Source organism: Brassica rapa, chromosome A01 (assembly GCF_000309985.2).
Source record: "Brassica rapa cultivar Chiifu-401-42 chromosome A01, CAAS_Brap_v3.01, whole genome shotgun sequence".
NCBI classification, from domain to species: domain Eukaryota; kingdom Viridiplantae; phylum Streptophyta; class Magnoliopsida; order Brassicales; family Brassicaceae; genus Brassica; species Brassica rapa.
The window spans coordinates 6648180-6666864 of NC_024795.2; the positions used below are offsets into that span (position 1 = coordinate 6648180).

The 18685-nt window shown below is 38.1% G+C and overlaps 3 protein-coding genes across 3 annotated transcripts; 1 reads left to right on the forward strand and 2 right to left on the reverse strand.

Annotated features, from left to right (window-relative positions):
• Positions 1–2430: 2430 nt before the first annotated feature.
• LOC103859716 (probable WRKY transcription factor 31) lies at positions 2431–5988 on the reverse strand. Its single transcript, XM_009137300.3, has 7 exons — positions 5906–5988; positions 5423–5789; positions 5063–5161; positions 4649–4810; positions 3799–4191; positions 3355–3468; positions 2431–3252 (listed from the first exon to the last, which is right to left on the reverse strand). Exons 2-7 carry the CDS (start codon positions 5654–5656, stop codon positions 2638–2640), a joined length of 1617 nt encoding a protein of 538 aa, XP_009135548.1. The 5' UTR covers positions 5657–5789; positions 5906–5988; the 3' UTR covers positions 2431–2637.
• A 2420-nt stretch (positions 5989–8408) lies between these two features.
• On the forward strand, positions 8409–11731 carry LOC117133453. Its single transcript, XM_033289651.1, has 2 exons — positions 8409–10197; positions 11157–11731. Exon 1 carries the CDS (start codon positions 8552–8554, stop codon positions 9455–9457), a length of 906 nt encoding a protein of 301 aa, XP_033145542.1. The 5' UTR covers positions 8409–8551; the 3' UTR covers positions 9458–10197; positions 11157–11731.
• Positions 11732–12107: 376 nt separating this feature from the next.
• On the reverse strand, positions 12108–18540 carry LOC103859732 (probable pectate lyase 16). The gene is made up of 4 exons (XM_009137310.3): positions 17263–18540; positions 17059–17162; positions 16820–16958; positions 12108–14323 (listed from the first exon to the last, which is right to left on the reverse strand). The coding sequence occupies exons 1-4, from the start codon at positions 17977–17979 to the stop codon at positions 14102–14104; spliced, it is 1182 nt and encodes a 393-aa protein (XP_009135558.1). The 5' UTR covers positions 17980–18540; the 3' UTR covers positions 12108–14101.
• Positions 18541–18685: the final 145 nt, after the last annotated feature.

The window sequence follows — 18685 nt, forward strand, 5'->3', positions numbered from 1 at the left end:
GGTAAAACGTACGTACGCCATGCAGGGGAAGTTATACATTTGTGTATTTACAAGACCGTTCACTATAATGTTTTTAAGCACAACCATACATAATATAGAGATCACGTTTGAAAAATGTGGACATAGCTAGAACAACGTGTGGTGTAGATTTATTTTTATTGATTGATTTACAATATTGTGATATTTTACATGATTAAACAGACTAGTCGATTGGAATTAATTAAGAAAATTTTGTTGTAGCACCACATATATATTAAATAAATTAATGTTATACTGATAATTTTTTGTTACAATTGTATATTGAGTATTAAATTAGTACTATATCATAAACTTAACATAGGAACATAATTTATATATTTTGGAAATATCGATTACGTATATTGTAGATGTTTATTATTGTAGTTATCAATATTATTATTTTTAACTGTGCCCTAGGAATCATGTAGACTCGATCATCTAAAGTTATCAAAATGTTAGGTATGTCGTGGATGACTTTGTTTTTGTCCCTAGATAATGGCTGGAAGACTGGAAAGACTCACCTTGACCCCAATTTTAATTACTTGAGCATACGGATCTCCGTCCGCACACAACTTTTGAGTAATGCCTTTCAATTTTGCCTTATCATAGTTTCCAAGTAAATTTTAAACACGTTGTTTAAGAGCGCTTAAATAACTACTGGAACAAAACAATGTTAAATCTAACCAAACATTTAATAACATACAGTAGACAATTGGCATCTAAGTCTCTCAAGGCTATACATTACTCAAGATATTTACTACATCCTATAATGTCTAATTAGAGATTTTCAATTGCTACATCATAGCAAGCGAGTAGTTTTGAGCTTCTTGTATATCTCCATGATCTCACCTGCTATCAATGATTCAATCTTATTTGTTGAGTTCACACTACACAAAACTTCGAAACAAAAATATTCAACCACATTAATTCTTACAGAGATACTACCGTTGTAATATTTAGCCAAACAACATAAACAAACTTTCTTTAGTGCTAGCCAGTTTGTTCGTACTTCGTGGAACCAATGTTTAGTTAATCAATAGCAAGATCAAAGTATGTGAGTTTAGACGTTTCGAACAAAAGTGCATATACCTTTATTATAGACAATCTTTAGTAGTAAAAGCAAGATCATCTAGTTTGAGATTGAATGAAGTAAAAAAAAAATTAGGGATCAGAGTAAGTTTAAACGTTTATAGGACAAAGTGAATACCTTTATAATAGAAAATTTTTAGTAGTAAAAGCAAGACCATCCAGTTTAAGACCGAATGAAGTAAAAAGAATGTTATGTTGTCCCTTCAAACTTTTGAAGCTAGATGATCAAATACTAATATATATGAATTGTCAAATTTGGGAGTCTGAAAACTTTTTTTCAAACCCAAAATTTTGATTTCCTCCAATATAAATCACTTTGTGCAAAAGTATCAATAATGATATTTTGGGAAGTTTGGGGGACATCAGACATGTATGCTCATGAGTTGTTCTCTATCCCATAATTTTGGTAAAAATCCACTGATTGGAGGTTACAAAAACTATGGCTTTCTTTAGACGAATCACCAGAACTGATTCCTCCTGAAATTATCTTCATCTTTTGACAAAAGGTAATTCTTTTTTTTTTTTTTGGGTAAACGGCAGGAGACCTGAGTCTCCTACACATTATTTCAAAATAAATCAACAACTACAGGCAAACCCGCCGAGTTCTAGACATCCCATTACAATCCTCCAACAAAACAGGAGCAACATGCTCTGGAGCCGACTCAAAATAATGTAAACCAAACGGTAAAGAAAACGCATAGTTAGCTAATTCATCTGCTAGACGATTAGCTTCCCTATACACGTGAGAAAATTTGACTAACCAGTCTCTTGAAACAAAGCCATAGCACAAACGTACTAGGAAGGACAAGGGATGTGCATCATGAATCCCTGTGTGAAGAAAGCCCAACAAAAGGTAATCCTAAATATTACAAAGATAATTTTATAAGCTTTAAGAAAGTAATATGTAAACTTTTTTTCTGATTAATCTTGGGGTATCCTGGATTTATGGAAGGGTCTAGACTAATCATGTAATCCACATGGAGAAGTTCAGTTAACGGATGGACTTTCTCTTCGGGTATTTAAATGAAACTCAAAAAAATAATTTCATATCCGCGTGACCACAAGGTGAAAGCGTAATGAGATGCATTCGAATTCGAATATTTGAATTTGGATTGCTGCCATCTACTATTAGACCACCACTTGTGGTTGGTTAATCATGTAAACTTTAGATGAAATAAAATTGTAGCAAGCTATACAGGTTCACAAGAAACTTGAAAGAGCAGCAAGGGGCCATAGAAGATATTAAATAATGTATGAGAATAATCTCAAAGTAGGCACCAAGTTGGTCTTCTGTGCGTTAGTGAGAGCGTAATCTCGTCCAAATTTAAGGAAAAATTATTTTAATTGAAATTCAAGTACCGACAAAAACGTTGATCTTACACGAAGAACAAGAGGAAAAACATGTTCTCAAAGACCGTTCTTGTTTACGAACAAAAGCAAAACCAAGGATACGAATAATTACACATCCAAAACTCAAAAACAAAGTACCAATAAAATAAAATCGAGCATCAAAACCAAGACTCTTACTGCCTATATATTGTCACCGTTGCTAGTAGCCAGATTGGTATTATTGCTGTTATTATTCTGATGACTGGAGCCGTTAATAATGGACGTAATTGCTGCCGCTAAAGCCGCCGCAAAGTTTGGATCGGACGCAATCGCTGCACTGGCGGCACTAACGCTCTCGGCCATCGAAGAAGTTGCAGCCATCTGTAGCGGCTGAGCGGGTAACTGTAAACCAGAAAATTTGGATTGTTGTTGGTTATAATACAAACCTTGACCAACCACTTGAGGCAACACCCCCGGGTTGAAACCGGGTCTTTGAGCGAACTGCATCAACGGGTTATTAGTGGTCATGTTCGGGTTGTTACCGTTGGGTGAATTGGTGAGGTCCAGTGTGATGGTTGGGAACGGCGCGGAGGCTGAGATTGTGGCCATGCTTGAGGAGCAAGGCAAGATGGCTCGAGCTAGGAGGTTTGTTGGGTTCATTAAATTGTCTTGGCTAGACACTGAGCCTGAGAGGAGCATGCTTGCTGCTGCAGTGGTTGTTGAGGCCATGGCCATTGCGGCTGGTGGAAGAGGATGGTTGTGGTTTCCTTCGTAAGTGGTTATGAGAATAGATCTGTCTTCTGCGCAACGTTGCACCTGTTAAAACATCATTGGTTAAGGTTTCCTTTGTTTCAAGCGCAGCTTATATATATGTTTATATAAGTTTATTGGCGACTGTAGATGTAAGAGCAAACGTACTTGCTTACGAACAGGACATCCACCAGCCATCGTGCAGCGATAATAAGCTCGCGGACAAGGGTTTCCTTTAGCCATTTTTTGTCCGTACTTTCTCCATTGACATCCATCGGTTATCTGTTATATCAGCATTATTACAAGCTTTTTATAAAAATAACCTTATATAGCTATTATAATGTCCTCTCAGTTTCTAAAATATATATGTTTTGTATTTTCACATATATTTAAAAAACATATTATTTTTTGGTAACTGGAAAACATATTAAATTTTGATTTTAAATATAACATGTTGTGAATAAACTCTTTTTCACACTCTTAATTTGATAGAAATTCAATAAATATAACTTTGTGAAACTTATATTATTACCTTACAAGTTGCATTAAAATATAAAAATGTTATCTTTTTCAGATTTTTAAAATCATTGAGGGAGTAAGACTTAGCGTTACCATAGTTGCTTCAGACCGGGCGCGAACTGAGACACGGGCTTTTCGCATGGTGGCTTCCGCAGCGGACTGATCAATAAGGTTTCTATTTCCGTTGTTGTTGTTGTTGCTTCCGGAGGGTGGATTGTGTTTGGTGACTTTGTTAGGGTTTCCCCAAGCGTTAGACTCGGACTCCGGGCTTTCTTCTCTCGCAAGTAACCTCTTCCCGCTCTCTCGGGGATTTGAATTCTCCAGAAGCAAAGGAGGAGATCCTGAGCGCAGCATTGTCCTCTCTTCAGATGACACTTCAGCATCCTGCTCGGCCGCGCCAGAAGACGGCCCGAGGTCCATGAACTGCCTTGGCACCATGGTTTGCACTTCTTGCCGTTTACCTCCTTCTGCGTTACCTTCCGTAGCCTATATATATTAAAGAAATCTTATAACTTTAATTTTTGCGTTTTTATAACTATTAATTAGCTGAGGAATTATACTTTCAAGAAGATGAATAAATACTTAGAACATGAATTTTGTGCTTGTGTTATAATTATAGAAATAATAACAATTAGAGAGTCGTTTTTCGTATTTAAGCCCCATGTGCCGACGTTATGTACAATTAAAGTTTATCCTCAAATGTATATCCGTCATAACGACCAAATGTAAAAGAGTTGGTGCGATTGAAATTTACATAAACGACAACAAAAAAACGATTGACCAACTATACAAACATGTCGGTTATCCACATGGTTTACTTGTTAGTTGTTATTGACATGATTTAATGAATAACTAGATTCCTCAAATATATATATATTAGAGAGAACAGATTGAGATCAATCACGTAAAACTCCAAAAGCTTAAAAGGGAGATGTAAAATTACCAACAGATGATCTTGGGAGGAGTTGCGTTGTTCTTGTTGCCTCATGACGGCAACAAGTTGCATTTGTAAGGAATTGAAGTTGTTGGTCGCTTGGCTCAACATTTCCCTTAGCCTTTGGTTCTCTATTTTCATCTTCTTCAGCTCCTCTTGCAATTGTGCGTTCTTCGTTTCATTTATTGCAACACAAGATATATTAAAACCTTTTCCTCAAAAAAAATAAAAATTCTTCATCGAAAAATGTAAAATTTAGAGCAAAAGCTAGTAAAATACTACTCGTTTATTTTTATTTTTACTTTTATTGCTGTCTACGAAATCACATTAAATGCTGAAGAAGATATGATTAATTTTGTTTGTGGAACCAATTAGGAAACGAAAATGAAAATATACGATCAACGTTTTATGATTAATATGTACCTCAAACTTTGCACGTTTATCTTCCATATCCATAGACAGTCCATCATCCACTGTTGATTCATCGCTTCCCGTATTCGCCGTCAGAAGATTCAGCCCGATCTGTAGTTAATATATCCACACCATCTTAACTCATAAACCATATTCAACTCATCTGCCTATGTTAATAACAACTCAACTCTGTGAAAAAACAATTGTTACTAGACTAGTGTTATGAGGTTTAGCAAAAAAAAAAAGACTAGTGTTATGAGCATTCTCATCTCAGCAAGCCAAGAAACGAAATTTCAACAGAAGTACAACGAAAAAAAAAAAACCTTTTAATATAGATAACCAAAAGCAAAGAGAAGAATCAATTACACTTACATTTACATCTCTAGAACGATCTTTGTCTTCAACTCGTGAACTCTCCATTTCGACGTGAACCTTACTGGCTTCGTCGTCTTCGTCGTCGTTGATGTTTTCACGTGAAACCCTATCTCTCTTATCCGAGAAGAAGTCAACCTCACCAACCACTACACGACGCTCGTCCAACGGTGTGATCTGATCGTGACGGGTTTCGTCACGTGAACCTCCTAGACTCACCGGAAACCGGAACATCTAAGTCTATATAATACTTATAATATGGTTTACTTTGTTCTTGATCGGATTCTCCGAAACGCTAGGAGCAAAAAGAATAAGTACTTGTGGGTAATCAATCCAGTTTGTTGGATCCGTACAGTATCGCTGTACCCTTTTGGTGTTTCTCCATATATAGGAAGATCAAGAAGATAAAAGAGCAAAGAAAGATATATTAGAGAGAGAAAGATAGTTTGGTATGTGGCTATGATTGATGAGAGAGTCTCTTACCGGTCCAGATGCTTCGCCTACAAAAAGGGTTTTGACGTCGACTGAGAGATAATATCTTATTATTTCAGTTTTAGTTATATATAGATTATATGAATGTATCTATGTTTGTGTACTTGTGTATATTGAGTTTTTTTTAATATATTATTATATTCTTTATAGAAATTTCTTGGAGATTTCTAGTTTAGCTCAAAAGCGTCAGGGTGTGCGTCATTTGTCTGCCACCTGACACTTAAAGAGAGACGTGAGTCCTATACTTCAACCAGACAAGAAATGTCCAACTAATAGACCTCACACTTAACACGTTTACTTATTCTTTTGTCATTTTTTTCTGATCTGAGAAATGGTGTGGACTACGTGTTGTTTCAATTATGATTACTAGCTGTGTAACACCCCAAAACCAGCCCAATTAAAAAATTTTAAAAGCTAATGGGTTCTCTACAGCCCAACTAGAAAACCCTAGGGTTTTCCCTTTTCCTCACCTTATAAAAGCAAGCCTCCACCCCTTAGACTCCCATCAGAAATTTAGAAGCGAAGCCCTGCGGAGAATCACCGGAGATCAGAAGCCCTAGCCGTCGACTCTTTCTCTCTTCCCCGCGCCGTCTCTCTCTTCCTTCTCTCTCCCTGCGCCGCCTCTCCTCTCTTTCTCTCTCTTCGCCGCGACTCTTCTCTCTCTCTCCTCGCCGCGCCTCTTTCTCTCTCTCGGACGACTCTCTCTCTCCTCGCCGTGAGCAGCCGCGAGTGGTGGGGGTAACCGTGTGGCGTCGTCGATCTCAGATCTCACCTCTCTTGCAACTCAGATCCATCCAGATCTAGGCTAAGGTGAGGTGTTCTACCCAGATCTGTTCCATGTTCTTTTATATTGTTGAATGGGTTGCTAGGATTGATTAGATCCTGTTTGTTGTTAGGTTGATAGATCATATTGCATTAGAACTTTCGTACTGATTTAAGATTCTAAATAAACTGGTGTGTTGATGATTGATTGAATGTTTGATTGGTTGAAGACCTGTGGTTGTGAATGAGAGCTAGGATGGTTATAGAGAAATGAACGTAGGATCTTAAGAGAACGGTTAACCGGTCTGTTAGATGAATGATAGAAAATCTATGAATGATTGTTGAATGAATTGAGTGTGACACCGAGAACGGGTGGCGTCTAAAAAGGAAAGTAAAAAAGAGTCTAAGGGTTTAAGGAAAAGGAAATGATAAGGAAAAAGGAAAGGTTAAATGATTGAAATACGAACCACCGAGGAACGGGTGGGGAGTATGGGAAATGAATAGAAATGGAATACGAACCACCGAGGGACTGGTGGGGAGTATGGGAAAACGCGGTGGCCGTAGCGTTCAAAAACGGCAAGTAAGAATAGAGGCGCCGGTAAGATTGAGTCACGCCGAGTCTTGGCGGGAAGGGGTCGTAATACACTGCAAGGGGTATGGACTACATCCAAGGGAACCGGATGCCGGGTGTACCAGGGCAGGCGACCTCACAGGAATGCAGCAAGAAAGGGGAGGGTTGGTCCGCTTGAGCTGTGTAGGTCCTAGAGTTATAGGATGAATGGAGTCTTAAATAATAAACCGAATTGTGTGCATTGAGCGATGACTGAGTTCATTGCACTGCTTGTTTTTGTGAAATGAACTTTAATAGTTGGTTAAGAAATGTGTGTAGCGACTAGTCGGTTCTCGTTTCGCATTGAGCAGTATAAAAGCTCATGGGGGAGACTGGTCTAGAATCGCTTCACTGAGTATTAATACTCACCCCTCTTTTCCCTCTTCCATTCTTGCAGAACCATAAGTGGAAATGCCGACGGTAAGGAAGGAAATGCACCTGAAACTCATGGGACCAGAAATGGGACACACGGAGATGTCGGAAAAGTAGACATGTGTGTCCTAAACCCCGCGCCCTGGAACCCCGGTTGGAAATGGGGAGGGACGGGTGTTTCAATTGGTATCAGAGCCAGGTTAAGGTCCCTTAATACTAACTTAAGGGATCAGCGTTTCCGCTATTGCCCATTTCCCTTATGGTTCTGGTAGACCGCTTTAGTTAATGTTGAAGGAGAATTCGAACAGCTCAGAGTCTCCGGCCAAGATCAGATCAACCAAAAAGTCCTCGAACCGCAGTGTAGTGGAGTTTCAGAGGTTCTGGAATGCGTAACTAGGAGTTATAAGGCAAGTATACAGAGGGATTAGTCGCCTAGCACGTCAAGCTAAGGGGGAATGGAAAGCCGGACATTCGAGCTGGAGGGAAGCGTCTCGCGGACGACACCGCCCCACACCGGGCCGGGGAGGCCTGGGAAGGAGAGACGGACGCAAGGCCGAGGCGTGCGCAGCTTCATGGAAGGATTAAACCCTGCGAAGAAATGGACTTCTGGCATTCAGATATCACAGTGAAGCTTGTTTCCAAAAAAAAAAAAAAAAAAAAAAAAAAAAACATGGGCGTGGGCCCCACCACCAGGGCGTGGGCTGCCGACGAGGATGGAGCAACACCGGAGCGGCCAAGGGACGGTCGGATGCACAGTAGGAGGAAACTGATTCCAGATTAGGGTTGACTGTAAAAAGGATCATCTTGGGGCAAAAAGGGATGATAAGAACCACACCGGGGATATTGTCTGTTTAAGCAGCTCTAGCTTGAGAATTGATTGAAAACTGCCATCTATGCACGACTACTACTATGTTCTGATCAGGTCTTTGTTTTTACGCTGCAGGATGACTTCACCAGTGCATCACGAGCTCGGAGAAAGGCGCATGCGCTATGGACCAAAAGGGACAAGGGCTTACGCTCGCAAGCCCTACCGTGACGCTTGGGGCGATGTGGTACCTGCACTCTTCCCAGACGAAGAGGAAATGGAGTTCGCGGAGCCGCCGAACGCCCCCATCCAGGAGACGACCGTGAGGCGTCGGATTTTGATGCCCCATTCCCAGCGGGCAGCCGAGTACAGGCGATTGTACCAGGGTCATGGTACTTTCCAGTTTGCACCTGAAGTTGACACGACGCCGCCCACAAGGGGTCGAGGGCGCCCAAGGAAGACATGGCCGACCAGGGAAGGTCCGGGATCGATCCGGATGGAGGACAGTGTACCAACGAGGAAACGGGGACGCCCAAAGAAGATTCCGAGCATTGATGCAGAGAGTCTGAGGAGAATAACTGGAATATGTCGGTGTGGAACATTGACGCAGGCCAGGCAAGGACCGCGCTCAGTCCGGGAGTACACAGAGGAATTCCTGGAGTCAGCCAAAAGATGCAAGCCCAAGATAGCGGAGGATTGGTGCCGGTGGTACAAGGCAGGACTCCGCGAGGAGATTCAGGGTAAGCTGATTGGTGTGTTGGAACCATGGGAATTCGCCTTGGTGAACCGGATGGCCGGTCAGGCAATGGAGGCTGAACGGACACTTACTCGTCGGGTCGTCGCTATCTCGAGCTTTGAGGAGGACTTAGAGGTGGAAGAGGATCCATCAGAGGACTCAGACTGGGAAGAGGAGCCGGCGTCGCCGACGGGGAGTGGCCGTGTGGCTGGTCCTAAGCCGGACGGGGAGCAGAAGTCTCCAGTTCGAAGTGGCTAGCTGTGATTCCAGAGTCAGCTAGTAGGAGTAGGACCTGGTTTTTCTTCTTTGATTTTTAGCTTGTCATTCTTGTTATGAGGTTAATCGCGGATTTTGGCGATACCTTGAGACCTAGTTATTCGTTGTAGTCCTACTCCATTTCATTTATTAAATTCATTGTTGGTTTTAAATGATCTTGAGCAAGTAGGACGTCTCTTTCGTGCTTCCCTTGATTGTGTTTGGAAACTCGCCCTTGTTTTGGGATGTTAAGTTCGAACTGAAGGTTTGGAATTCGGGACGAATTCCGAATAAGAGGGGGAGAATTGTAACACCCCAAAACCAGCCCAATTAAAAAATTTTAAAAGCTAATGGGTTCTCTACAGCCCAACTAGAAAACCCTAAGGTTTTCCCTTTTCCTCACCTTATAAAAGCAAGCCTCCACCCCTTAGACTCCCATCAGAAATTTAGAAGCGAAGCCCTGCGGAGAATCACCGGAGATCAGAAGCCCTAGCCGTCGACTCTTTCTCTCTTCCCCGCGCCGTCTCTCTCTTCCTTCTCTCTCCCTGCGCCGCCTCTCCTCTCTTTCTCTCTCTTCGCCGCGACTCTTCTCTCTCTCTCCTCGCCGCGCCTCTTTCTCTCTCTCAGACGACTCTCTCTCTCCTCGCCGTGAGCAGCCGCGAGTGGTGGGGGTAACCGTGTGGCGTCGTCGATCTCAGATCTCACCTCTCTTGCATCTCAGATCCATCCAGATCTAGGCTAAGGTGAGGTGTTCTACCCAGATCTGTTCCATGTTCTTTTATATTGTTGAATGGGTTGCTAGGATTGATTAGATCCTGTTTGTTGTTAGGTTGATAGATCATATTGCATTAGAACTTTCGTACTGATTTAAGATTCTAAATAAACTGGTGTGTTGATGATTGATTGAATGTTTGATTGGTTGAAGACCTGTGGTTGTGAATGAGAGCTAGGATGGTTATAGAGAAATGAACGTAGGATCTTAAGAGAACGGTTAACCGGTCTGTTAGATGAATGATAGAAAATCTATGAATGATTGTTGAATGAATTGAGTGTGACACCGAGAACGGGTGGCGTCTAAAAAGGAAAGTAAGAAAGAGTCTAAGGGTTTAAGGAAAAGGAAATGATAAGGAAAAAGGAAAGGTTAAATGATTGAAATACGAACCACCGAGGAACGGGTGGGGAGTATGGGAAATGAATAGAAATGGAATACGAACCACCGAGGGACTGGTGGGGAGTATGGGAAAACGCGGCGGCCGTAGCGTTCAAAAACGGTAAGTAAGAATAGAGGCGCCGGTAAGATTGAGTCACGCCGAGTCTTGGCGGGAAGGGGTCGTAATACACTGCAAGGGGTATGGACTACATCCAAGGGAACCGGATGCCGGGTGTACCAGGGCAGGCGACCTCACAGGAATGCAGCAAGAAAGGGGAGGGTTGGTCCGCTTGAGCTGTGTAGGTCCTAGAGTTATAGGATGAATGGAGTCTTAAATAATAAACCGAATTGTGTGCATTGAGCGATGACTGAGTTCATTGCACTGCTTGTTTTTGTGAAATGAACTTTAATAGTTGGTTAAGAAATGTGTGTAGCGACTAGTCGGTTCTCGTTTCGCATTGAGCAGTATAAAAGCTCATGGGGGAGACTGGTCTAGAATCGCTTCATTGAGTATTAATACTCACCCCTCTTTTCCCTCTTCCATTCTTGCAGAACCATAAGTGGAAATGCCGACGGTAAGGAAGGAAATGCACCTGAAACTCATGGGACCAGAAACGGGACACACGGAGATGTCGGAAAAGTAGACATGTGTGTCCTAAACCCCGTGCCCTGGAACCCCGGTTGGAAATGGGGAGGGACGGGTGTTTCAAGCTGCACAGAAGCTTGGCTCCATTCTGTATATTTCAACACCATGCTGTTTGTTTGAAATTATACACTAGTTTTGGCTATATTAGTACGGTACTCTCAGACGTGTTCGATCCGTGGTTTAGATGAATCAAATCTACTATTTTAAGATATCTCGATAATGTCAAACTTGTCTGTTTTAAAAATGATCTATTTTAGATTTTCAGAATTCAATATGATTTTTTTTTTAAAATCTTATTGAACATGTCAATATACCCAAAGATATTGAATGCGGCGAAAAGCAGGTGATTTGTATGAACAGCTATTTTCGTCAAATTAAAAATCAGTTGTGATTTAAATGTTTGTTTATTCTTTCCTCATTTCAGAAATCTTTTTGACTATTTCAGATAATCAAAATATTAGAGCAAATGATAGAAGAAGAAAAAAAAAACACCGCTAGCAAATAAATCGGCATTTTTCACGTGATTGGATTTTTTTTGGCAGACTAATATTCTTGCAACATTTTATTCTCCCGGCAAATTGTTAGATACAGTTTGTAGTTTAATTTTGTTGCGATTCGAATGATTCGCACAGTACACTTTTTCCTGCGTATTTTAGAATTTATCGGATTTGTAATTAGTAAATTTTTAGCATTAGACCTAAATCGAACTTGTGATATAGGTCCAAATGCAAGTTGGGTCGAATCTAAAAGTAGGTTTATGTGGAGTTTAGAAATAGAATTCATCCTTTCATATATCTTTCCGCCAGAAAATGAACATTTTAAAGGACTTTTGGCCATAAGTCTTTTTTTTTTTTTTGTCACCAAAGCCATAAGTCTTTAACACGCATTTTTTTGTAATAAATACTAAAATATGGTCAAATTAACCCCAAAAAAAAGTTTGACGGGATTGGGTCGGCTCGACCGGCTTTCCGAATGGGTCCCATGTAGTAGTCCGAGAGTTAACTTACGTTGTTGCCGGTTCATGTGTTGACAAATATTACCGTGGGACCCGCTCACTTCCTTTGACTTTTTGTTTTGTTTGTATCGAGTTCTCTCTATTTCAACTCTTTGGAATTTTGTTTAACAGAAAGAACATACGAGTAAACATTTTTTTTGGTCTAAACATACGAGTAAACATATATACATAGACTAATGACTACTTTAAAAAAAGATAACGTACATTTAAGACATATACAGTGTATTCTTCTCTTATCTCTTTGATCTTCAGACTATCTACCTATCCAGCTCGTGGTTAATAACTAGATCTAGTGACTCACATGAGCCATGAGGCATTATTAATCGCAACTGATATAAAATCGAAACATAACTATTAGTTATCACTTATTAAAATTTTAGGAAAATAAATCTATCGAACATAGATTATGATTTATCTTTAATATAAGTTCTAGAATTAAGCGTAAACAAAGGAAAAGTCAAGACAAATAAAATCGAGCAAGAAAACATGCAAACCGCAAGAAATAAAGAAGATAAATAAAGTAAACAAGCAACTTAAGCAATTGTTTCAATCAATGTCGTGTACTCGTGTAGCTTAGTTCTTAGTTTTCATCTTTCAAATAGTTTCAATGTGTACAGCTTTCTATAGTTAAATGAATAATTACAAAGTTAATTACTAACACTGACTTTTAAAAAAATGTTCATACGACCTCTAGCATATCTCGCCGACATCCGATGTTCCAAGTCTTCTTTTGCTGCTATACAATATCACGAGTTTTTGTAGTTAATTGCATCATTGTATGTATAGCTATCTTACAATAATGTCGTACCAATTTCTTTTGATGTTAATTTTGAGTTTATATTGATCAAAAACAATCCATTCACTCAATGCTAATATATGTAAGAAATTATCTGGTTGTACAAACACGTGGAAAATTAGATGGAAACATAAAAGGCGGTTGGAATGAGCTTGCGTTTAGATAAAGTTAACGATTTTTAAAAGTCTTCAGTTTTTGTTTGTGAAGTCAATAGTCAATACCTAATGGATCATCACAAAAGTCCGCCTATCAATATCAGAACTATATAGATAAGGGACTATAATGACAAGCAAAAGTAACACCCCATATACAACCTAACCAGCTTTTCTAACACATTCTAGTGAATTTATTTCCTGACATTAATTAAGATCCGATTCTTCGCAATGAAATAGGATTCGTCTGGATTTTAATTTGTTCCGGGCAATAGGTCTCGATTTATGGAATTTTGCGGACCGGTCCCATGGCTTTCTGCTCATCTGACAAAATTTGGTTATAAAATCTGTTTTCTTGGTTTATTTTATTTGATCCGCCGATCCTTGTTTTGCTTCCTTTTTCTGGGTCTGCTGCCGAATCTTATACTATTACAATTTTTAGTATAAAGAAAAAGAGAAATGATGATATAAACCAGGCTGACCAATTAGTACTAATGTTGGTTGTTTCAAAACTAAATAACATTACCAAACTAACAAGACTCGAATATAAGAAAAACTAAATAACGTTACTAAACTAATTTGATATGTGTATCTTTCTTTTCTTTGCTAATAAAAGAATGTAATCTTGGCTACAAGAAAAACTTTCTAATTATAAATGTATACACATAAATAATCAATCAAAATATGCATTTGGTGCAACAAACTCTTAATGTATCTCATCGTTCATAACCACATATGATGTAGTAAAAGCGCGTAGCAGACCGAAACATATTAAACGGTATAAACTAAGAAAATAATGGGATATACCAAAAATAAGATACATCGAAAAGAGTATGTATACACACACATGTGACATTTTCCATTGCATTTACGCTTAGCTCTTCAATACTAATAACATGGGCGGTTGCGGTAACAGTTAAGAGGGCCAGCGCCTGCGGTTAGAGAAGGAACCAAGTTCCCTGGAGCGACTGGGAATCGCTGAGCAGAACTATATGGAAGCGCAACGCTGCCGTAACCAGAAGGAACGAAGTAAGCGCCGTTCTTGAAAACGTCTTTTGAAGTTCTCCATCTCCAATTGTTCCACCCTCCTTTCACTTCTCTCTTTGTCACCTGTTTATTAAATTGATTTAGGCTTAGCATTCTATTTCCATGCATTTACCATAGGTATAGTTATAATTAGGCATGGGCATTCGGGGTCCCAATCAGGTTTCGGTTTTATCCATTCGGGTTTCGGTTTTTCGGGTTTATCAAAATCAACCCCATTCGGGTTATATAAAAGTTCGGTTCGGGACCGGTTCGGGTTCTATCGGGTTCGGTTCGGGGTTAGTAAATCTTCAAAGAACCGGTATAACCCATTGTACTTTCGGGTTCGGGTCCCAATCGGTTCTTTGGTTTAAAAATATCTGATTTGTACCTATTTTGTAACTAAAACATAAATGAAATCGGTTCTTCGAATTTAAAATACATGATTTCTACATATTTTAATAGCCAAAACATAAGTAAAATCGATTCAAAAATAAGAAAAAACATCAAACGTGATCATTCAAAATCAAGCGAAATATAAACATAGATAGTGATAGAAAGAAAACCAGATAAATGAAATCATAAAACAAAAAATAAGTTCTCATGAAATGAGAAACATTATTCAATAAAAACAAAACCAAAACCTAAAAACTTCAGGCATCAACCGCCACATTCCACCATCAACCTTCATGTAACATATAATTATTTTAGAAGTTCAATAATATCTTAAAGTATTTTGGATACATATTAAGAATTATGATCATATTTGGTAGAAGTTCTTTTTGTGATTTTAAATGTTTCGGGTTCTATCGGATATCCATTTAGGTCCGGGTTCGGTTCGGATAATACCCATAACCCAAAATACCAAAAAACAGGATCCATTCGGTATTTATGTCGGATTCGGATCGGTTCGGATTCATTTTTATCGGATCGGGTTCGGTTCGGATTTTCGGATTCGGTTTATTTGCCCAGCCCTAGTTATAATACTCATCCGTTCGTATACGAATTATGCGATGTTTTAGAAAGATTGATGTTTTAGAATATAGGTAATGTGCTTGTCTTTAAAACTAAAACATTAAATAAAATGTAAAAATATTAGTTGTGAAACTTTGGTAAATCCAAAAAGTGATAGACAAAATAGTTTATTTATTATAGTCAAAACATCAAACATTTGTATCCATATGGAGTATGTGTTTATCTTGATGATCATTATACTTAACTCAAACAGGACGTCTAGATATTAGTCAGCCGTGTAAACGTCCAATGGTAAGCTGCCGTCACTTATAAACCAGCGGAAAACTTTAACAAAAAAAAAAAAAACCAGCGGAAAATTTTGGGTGGTCCAATAATCGTGGTCAACTAATTATTGTTTTTTCTTTTTATAAAATGTCATTTTAAAATTTTAGTTTGTTTTACAAAAATGTTATTTTACATTTTTAATGCAAATTTATAAATAATATTTCAGTTTTAACTTATTATCCTAATATATTAGTTGGAAAGCTTTTTAAATATATTGATGATGGACAAAAACTTTTCAAAAAACTTTTAAAATTTATGCGAAAATTGTCAAAATGATATTTTCATGAACCGATGGAATAATACTAACAAAAATTTATATATACAGTAATATATATAAAAATTAATAACATAGTCTTTATTAATTTATAGAGTTGTTAATTTATAAAAAAGTTTTTTTGAATTTTTAAATATTTTTTATAAAATAAGAAAATAGTTGATTTTCCATATACACACTAATTAAATTTATAAATTTGACTTTAATATTGTTTTATTAAATTATCTGGTGTATATGAAGTATGCTTTAAAGTTTAAATGTAGTTTTAGATATAATTTTATTAAATATTATCAAAATATATTGAAGATTTCAGAAAATAGAGATAATTTTATTATCAATATAAAACAAACAATACAATGTTTTGGTTGTACTTATATAAAATGTATATTTTTTTTTGTCGACATATAAAATGTATATATATTATTAATTTATGATTTTAATGAGACTACAAATTTACATAGAATTTTTTGAAAAGATAATAATTTATTATCTTATTGATTTATGTCATTTTTTGAATTGGTTCAACTCGGAACCAAAAAAAGTTATTAATTTTTAATATTTATTAATTAATCGAATATTAATTTATAGAGTTTCTACTCGGTACTAATAAGTGTTCCAAACGTTCAACTAATCTCTAGTATATGAAGTACATAAATTCAATCGGTCCAACTCAGCCTAATTCAGATTAATTAGAGTAATCTTACTTGTGTTGTGTTTATTGTACTTTTTCAATAGTGCCCTGTAAGAGAAAAAACATGGAAATACTAACACAATGATGATACATTGATGCTACTCCCCAACTACAAAAAATCTTATACGTACAGGTAATAGCTTAAATATTCTTTTTGAACCACCTAAAGATGATCTTAGGTCGAGCGGACCGAAAAAGTATCGAAAAGAAATTTCCAAAAAAAAACTTCCGGTCATTCTAAAAATAGCATTTAGTGTCAGATTTGGTTCCTGATTTATACGGGTGTAAGTATATCACTAGGAGGACACAGTAAAAATACCTCCTTGCTGTTAGAATTATCAGAAGCAATGAAATAGTTGCCTTCACTGAAAATGGTTGGATCGGCGCTACCACCAATTGCATACATTATCCATTTATCGTATCTATTGTTTGCCACATGAGCGTACCCTCGTCGGACCCTGCAGCCACCACATTTTATAGATTATTATATCTCTAACTCTGCATTAAATTTACATCTATGTAGTAATTAGTGATTTAGCAAACAAAAAGACTAATTACCTTGGCATTCTCTCCACAAGTCCTGGTCCAAAATGATTGAATGCAACGGTCACTTTCATTTTCACATCCTGCACGAAATCATCGTTGTGTCCAAGCAACATCACCTATAAATAAATACCAGCCAAAATCATCAAAATGTGATATTAGTTGCTCGAGCTCTATACTAATGATTTCAAAATGAATATAAAATTGAAATGAACTGACTTTATCATGCTGAGTAAAATAGTTGTTGGAAATAGTTATTCCCGTGGAAGCATGAATCACATCGATAAGACCGTCCGTACAACTCGCTAGGTAACAATGGTCGATCCAAATATTAGACGAACCGGAAATCGCGATAGCATCACCGTCCGATCCCTTTCGATGACCTACGTGCGTTGTGCTACTCCTCACCATTCCGTACTTACCCGGTTTGCAGTGGTGGATACTGATCCCGTGCACAATTACGTTCGTCACTTCTTGTATCGTAATGCAAGGTCCGTACGCAATTTCCACTTTTGTCCCTCTCCCATCGATGGTCTTGTAGCTATTGACCATGAGCTCATTCTCTAAGGTTAGGACCATATCCTTAGCGAAAGTGATCCACAGCGGCTTGTCTTGGATCACACCGTATCGCAGAGAACCGGGTTGAGGGTTCGCTGCATTATCATTAGGGTTGGTGACAACATATATATTGCCTTTCTTGCCGCCCAAGGCAGATGAACCAAACCCAACCGCACAATCGGCTAAATCTTTGCGGTTGGCCGTCCAGTCAGACTTGAGCCGCCAACACGAGTCCACCGGATTCATGATGTTCTGAGGTTTCTCGGGTAGGTAGCTGGCCACCGGGTTATACCCGTAATAGCCGTTGTTAATGGCTCCAACCAAGGACTGACATAAGAAAAGTGTCACGGAGAGACACAAAATGAAGAAAGGAGTCATGGTCCGGTAGGGGGTTTAAGGTTTGAGAAGGGAGATTAAGAAAAGATAAAAAAATGGAATACTAGTACTTAAGGGAGTGTTAGATGAGAGATTATGTCGGAAGATCAGACAGTGTGGTAAACACGATCCTGTCGAATTTTGGCGTAAAGATAAAAGTTGTATTGGTGAGACTTTGGTGTTGTTGTACAAGATGTCAAGATCACACCTACGTGCTTCCCCACTAACATTTCTCTAACCAATTTGCTTGGATGCAAAATCCAGTTTCGAATAGTTATATTTGTTTGATAATTATTATATTATACATTTATTAGTGTAATGTTTATTTGGTCGGCTTTTTATATGTACCTGTACCAATCGACTACTCTATACTTGTTTCATGATGATATAGGAGGGTGTTTTTCGCTAGAAGATTTCATTCGGTACAACTTTCATAACCGAATCAGATTCATCAAAAATATAAATGTAATGATAATGGTCGGGTATTGGTTTTTATATTTTTCTACATTAATATTTGTTTTTTCCTAAATAGTGTTATATATTTTAGATATATCATAATATAACTAATTGTATTCAAAAAAACTGAAGCGAATCAGGTAATATGATTACTTTGGTACAAATATTGGAACTCGTTTGAGATATATTTGTTATTTAGATATTTTTAGGTTTCTATATATTAGAACCGAACTCATCCAGATCCAGAAAGACT

Coding starts and splice junctions, on each gene's coding strand:
- LOC103859716 (XM_009137300.3), bottom strand. CDS start 5,656: ATGTTCCGGTTTCCGGTGAGTCTAGGAGGTTCACGTGACGAAACCCGT. Junction 5,162..5,422: donor ATCGTTCTAGAGATGTAAAT/GTAAGTGTAATT, acceptor TATTAACTACAG/ATCGGGCTGAATCTTCTGAC. Junction 3,253..3,354: donor GATGTCCTGTTCGTAAGCAA/GTACGTTTGCTC, acceptor ATGTTTTAACAG/GTGCAACGTTGCGCAGAAGA.
- LOC117133453 (XM_033289651.1), top strand. CDS start 8,552: ATGCACGACTACTACTATGTTCTGATCAGGTCTTTGTTTTTACGCTGC.
- LOC103859732 (XM_009137310.3), bottom strand. CDS start 17,979: ATGACTCCTTTCTTCATTTTGTGTCTCTCCGTGACACTTTTCTTATGT. Junction 16,959..17,058: donor CTTGTGGAGAGAATGCCAAG/GTAATTAGTCTT, acceptor TGGTGGCTGCAG/GGTCCGACGAGGGTACGCTC. Junction 14,324..16,819: donor ATAATTCTAACAGCAAGGAG/GTATTTTTACTG, acceptor TTTAATAAACAG/GTGACAAAGAGAGAAGTGAA.